General features: G+C 40.5%; 1 protein-coding gene across 3 annotated transcripts in view; it reads right to left on the minus strand.

Moving 5' to 3' along the window:
• Positions 1–5612, minus strand: part of gab3 (GRB2 associated binding protein 3) — an 84456-nt gene extending 78844 nt beyond the window's left edge. Inside the window, exon 1 of one of the 3 annotated variants that reach the window (XM_052021112.1) lies at positions 5393–5612. In XM_052021112.1, the coding sequence (XP_051877072.1) occupies positions 5393–5464 (72 nt within the window). In that variant the 5' untranslated portion in view covers positions 5465–5612. The remainder of the gene's footprint in view (positions 1–5392) is intronic. The other 2 variants (XM_052021114.1, XM_052021113.1) reach the window with 2 other exon arrangements.
• Positions 5613–6000: the final 388 nt, after the last annotated feature.

The following is a 6000-nucleotide window of genomic DNA, read 5'->3' on the forward strand; positions in this document are numbered from 1 at the left end:
TGCTGCTTGACTCACTGAGTTCCTCCAGAAGTTAGCTTTTTGTACTTAGATGCATACTTGAAGAGCTAACACCTGCAGAGGAATAGACCAAATGCTAGAAGATGAGATTAGGCTAAGTAGCTCTTTTTAACTAGGATAGGCACAACGGGCCAAATGGACAATTCTGTCCCATAAAGTTTCCATGGTTCCTTGTTTCACATTGGAAGAGAACAAATGTTACCATGTCACTCAGGAGAAGAGGAAGAAAGGAAAATGGGATTATAAACTATTATTAAGTACAGTATATTATAACTGAGCACGAGGGAAGTTATTATGATGAGGCACAATAAGCACTGCTTTATTAAAGGGAAAACATGTTTTACAAACCTAACAGACTGTTAAGCTGTATCTTGTAAGGCAGGTAAGCAAGAACCAATGGATGTAGTGCATTTGGAGTTTCAAAAAGCATTTGAAAAGGAAAAACATGACAGGCCTTTACATAAAATAGGACTCATTGAGTTGATGATAATATGTCAGGATGTAAAGAGAAATAGGAATATAGGAATAAGTAAGTATTTTTCAGGTTGGCAAGCTGTTACCACTGGAATGCCAAAAGGAACAGCAGAGGGCCCTCAGCTATTTAAAAACCATGGTAATTACTTTGATTAAGTGATGGATCACAATGTATCCAACTTTGATGACAATACAAAGCCATTTAGAAAAGTCAGCCATGAAGTTGCAAAGAGCCTGCAAAGGGATATAGGCAGGTGGATAAATGAGAAAAAAAGTGGCAGATGAATAATGAGATAAAATGTGAAGTTATTCACTTAGTAGGATCAATTGAAAATCAACATATTTTTAACATATTTTTCTGAATGAAGAGAATCTAGTAAGTATTGATGTACAAGGATGAAGGTAAGGTATTTGAGAGGCTGTTTCCTTTGGCTGGTCAGTCTAGTTGTGACTCAGGATAGTGGTGCCAGCCACTTAAACAAATAAGGAGATATTTCTTTACTCTGAGGGAATCTTTGACACACTGTATCCCAGAGGGTTCTGGATGCTCAGTCATTCAGTATATTTGAGACTGAGATCAATAGGTTTTTAGATACTTAGCAAATCAAAGGGCAATGGCAATAAGACAGAAAGTGGACATGGTACAGCAATGAGGTGCACAAAATACAGCCAATGGACCACATTTGGCTGGTGAGATATTTCTGTCCAATCTGCAACAGAGAGCAGCAAGCCACCCATACACCGTATTCTCCCATCTGTTGAGTCTGCACCTCCCTGGACTGGATCTACCTGGAGCAGATCTTGTGTAAACTTGGTCCCTTGCACTGGCCTCTGACCTGCAAGGCCCAGAACAGCACAGCAGCTCCCACCACAGGTAGCACGCATTCCCTTAGCAATGGCTTGACAGTCAAGCTTATTGCTGTCAGAGAGCTTGGAATGCTGACATTTAAAAGTATTAAAAGATATTTAAGAACTACTAAAAGTCAATCATCGTATTACTAATTTATTTTAAACTTAATTTTTAATGAAACACAAAAATTTGGTAAATACTATCATGTATTTTGATATATTTTGCTGTTTTTAAGTTAATATTTAAATATGCTTAAGTTCCAAAAAATGTAAATTACCTGAACTTTATATCTCTCACTAAGCGGTTGTTCCACTCCATTGAAATTATTGCTTGCTAACCTGGCTCAGGTCAAGCCTGCTGCAGGTTCAGCAAGATTCTCCAGAGCAAATACTGAGAAACTGCAAGAAGCTGGTGTTTAGCAACTGGACTCAACGAGGAGTCCAATCTCAGAGCTCTTCCAAACATCACCAGCAAGGACTTCTGAGGAAGTTTGGAACTTCCATGTTCATACTGGAGGGGGTCAATCTGGCCCTTCCTGGAATAGAGTTGTGCACTTTTTGTATACAGGATAAACTATGCTCTGAATGAATGTCAGAACAGATTTGAAGGATGGCACAATGACATGGGCAGTGCACTGGCACAGGAAGCAGAGATGCTGCCTCACAGGTCTGGTGACCCAAGCTCCATCCTGACCTGCAGTACTGTTTGTGTGCAGTCTACATGTCCTCCCTCTGACTGTGTGTGTTTCCTCTGGGTGCTCCAGGTTCCTCTCGCATCCAAAAACATGCAGATTAGTTGGTCAATTGGCCACTGTAGATTGCCCCTAGTGGATATATGTGTGGTAGAATCTGGGGGGAATTGATGAGAATGTGGGGAGAATAAAATGGAATCAGTGTAAATGGATGCTTTATGGTTAACAAGGACTTTGTGAGCTGAAGGTCCGTTTTCCCTTTTTCATGACTCCATAATCACATGGCTTCCATCAGCTTCTGTTTCTTAGGTTTTTTTTACATACTTATGTTCTCAGTTATCAGTATAGGAATCTTGGCTTCTTCCCCCCCCCCCCCCCGTAGCTCTGTGGCAATGTCACATCTGAAGTGCTGTCTTCAGTAACAACAGAAAACTCATGAGAAACTGAATAGCTTAAGGGCACTTTGACACAACTTGTTCTACCGCTTGAATCAGCTCTTTCCAAATCCAACTTCCCAGGAACTGTGAGAGTTTACTTCATACTTCTAACCATTCCGTCTGTGAGAGTTCAAATATTACAACCCCATGACCATATCTCATAGCTTCCATCTATATTCTACCCCGTGGCTCATATATAATAAGTATATAGCTCAGACAGCATCAAAAAATGCTTGACATGAAAGGAGCTTTACGCACCTTCTGAAAATGTGCATAATTTGTCACATTTCTTATTGTTGATCTTCACCTATTGACCTCTGCGGAAAAGTGGGCAACTTGCACTGCTGGTTGGAGACAGAATCAAGCTTGATCACGGTATCTGCAAAGGTTGAACAACCAGCCAATGCCCACTGCACAGGTTTTTTCATGAAGAACGCCAACTCGAGTGCAATACTTTGGGGAGGGGGGAGGGGTAATCTTCTTGTACATGATGCTTTTCCAAAAGTTTAAATGAGTAAGTTTGCCAAGGTGGTTAGGTAGGTACGTATAACTGATTTTACTGCTGATCTTACTTGTTTGATATATATAATGTACTAAATAAGACTATATTTTTGATCTAACTTCTCTTTATTCAGAATAAGTAAGAAATTAGCAACAATGGAGGTCACCAGAAAAGTCTTGAGATCACACATAACTTAATGCAAATAGTTATAATACGGATAAGAGGAGTAATTGTAAATGCTGGAAATACTGTCAAGTAGTGACTCTATCTGAAATGTTAATCTGCCTTTTTTTATTTCAAATATTCTCTAATTTACAGTATACTTCCACCATTTACTCTTTCCATTTCCCTTCTATGACCAGCTAGTCAAACATATGTCCAAACAAATTAAAACAATAATAGTTAAAATATGTGGATTTGATACATACACTCAAAAGTAGAGATGTTAAACAAATACATAGCACATAAGAGAGACGCTAACCACCTATCCTTGCCATTCAATGGTAGTATCATCGATGAATTACCCACCATCATCACCTGGGGGTTCACCGCTGATCAGAAGCTCAGCTGGACCATCAATTTAAATATTGAGCTAGCAAGAGCAAATCAAAGGATGGGTATCATGTGGCAAATGACTAACCTCATGACACCCCAAAGCCTCTCTCCGATCTACAATTCACATGTCAGCAATGTTAATGAGACTCTGTGGTGCCTATAACACTCAGGAAGTCGGACACCATCAGGACAGAGCAAACCGCTTTATCTGTGCCCTGTCCACCATCCTAAACATTCGTGTAGATTGGCAAAAAAGGTCGCCATGGACGTGGTGGGCCGAAGGGGCCGTTTCTGTGCTCTATGACTATGGATATCCTGCATGTGTTATCGGGCATAATTATTGCATGTTGAAAACGACTACTGCGGGAAGAACCAAGTGGCCTAGTGCAAGTACACTGTTGTATGCAACAGATGTTGGAGGCAGTTCTGTAAACAAGTTCAGCTTGACCACCGAAGTGAGGTTGTTTTGATTTGCAAATACGTTTCCTTGTCCTTCTACATTTAAAAAAAAACATAGTCGGGGCCAAGCTGGGATTTCGTAGGACTGAGTCTTATTTATTACTATTTTGGAGAGCACATCTTTGACGGGGCTTGACAGCCTTCCAAGGACGGTGAAGGCTGCCAAGTCATCCAGACTGGTTTGCATAACTCAGCCGCTTACTGATTATTTATCGCATGCACAAATGATAAACTCTGTCACCTGTGCAAAAACACCACCAGGTATCGACTAATGAAATTTATGATGTCCTATTACAAAAGCAGACTTGTTCCAATTCTTTCCAAACATTACTTTTTCGCGTGACAACTCGGCCACAGCAATAGAACATTAATTTATGCAATGATAATAGAAGGGTTTATTTCAATGTTTTAATCCAATCTATAAAGGGTAATGCATGTGTCCGTTAGCAGAGCTGGCCCGTCGGGACTTACGTCTGGTTAATAAAAGTGTTCATATCACATAAAGTTACAAGCACATTTCATTATTCTGTGTGCTTTACACCAAGATCATTGACAACTTCCCACGGCAGTGCTGATCCAGGGTGCAATCGTGAGTCATGTTCATAAAAGGTTAGCAAACTAGAGCATATGGCGAGGATCACAAATGAAGAAGTGCCAAATTAATCATGTTTATAAAATCATAGTTTTATGTCACCAAGCACAACAACCCTTCCCCCAAACATTTCTCTGAAGTGGAGGATCATTTGCATGCGCTATTCCTGAAGTGTCTGCCACGGGTCATCTGCAATGTCGAGTGCATGTGACCCCGGTATTGTTTTCAAATTATTGACGCGTCTGAAGAGACTTTGGGAACACTGTGAGGTCCGCAGCACCAGATAGAAGCGTTTGCGTTGAGTCGACGCTCAGCTAATGTAGTTGTAACGTTGTGAACTACATTAAATAATGATTCTGCTTTTGCTGCTTGGAGTGCGCCAGTAACCTTATGGCACAGCTTCCGATTTGGTGATGTTTTGAAAACACGCCCAAGTTTCTCAGAAAAACAGGCGAACGGTTAGCTGTACAGTGTGGGCAGCGAATCCCCAACCCCCAGCCAACCCCATGTGAAAAACAGAACAGCCGAAATAACTTTCTTTCCAACACACTCAATAAAACTAACGAAGCTGGCTGAAAGGGTTTTATGTTGCAAAGCAAATCCCGAAATAGCTTGTGTTCATTCGTTAATAAATTATTTATTTCGGCCAGAATCATATAGTGAAATATTGCCAAGATCCCAGCAATGAGTGATTAACGAACGTGCCTTCTGCACAACGCTGGGTGTTATTTCTCTTACTGTGAGTCTGTACTGTAGCAGGTCAGAACTGAATCAGTATCATATAATAGTCGGTTGAAAGCAATTCTTTACTTACATAGCGCTTTAATTTCTTTTCTGGAGGCGATTTGATGAGCCAGCCAGTGTAAACGATGTCTTCTACACTCATGACTGCAAGTGGATGGGAGACACTTCTTGCGTTCTGTGGTATAATGTTTTGTGTTGATTTTGCTGTCACTCAGCTTCTCCATACACAATGCAATGTAAAATCCATCACAGTATCTCTCATCTGTCTAATGGCACAAGTTCCTTATGTTGGAGGCGGAAGCAGTGCGAGGAACCGCATACACCAGTTCTCCCACCCATTACACAAAGCTATCCAATAATAGTCACATCATGGCCTGACGTTAGGTAAACAACAAATACACATCGTACCCTCCCCTCTCAATATGCAGAAAGAAAAACTGAAAGCGCTTTCGGATGACCCTCAGGGCGCAATAATAGAGTTAAAGGAGATAAAAATATAAACATCGTGTTATTCCTGTATTTTGAATGGCAACATGTCAGTTATTTACACAAGGTGCAATCACTGGTGAAATGATCTTGAGCTTAAAAATAGAATTGAAATTTACATAATATACAATTTCGCAAGCGAATTAGATATTTCTCTCCGTTACACAAGTCTAGTGCAGACCATGGTAAATA

This window comes from Pristis pectinata, chromosome 8, assembly GCF_009764475.1.
Source record: "Pristis pectinata isolate sPriPec2 chromosome 8, sPriPec2.1.pri, whole genome shotgun sequence".
NCBI classification, from domain to species: Eukaryota; Metazoa; Chordata; class Chondrichthyes; order Rhinopristiformes; family Pristidae; genus Pristis; species Pristis pectinata.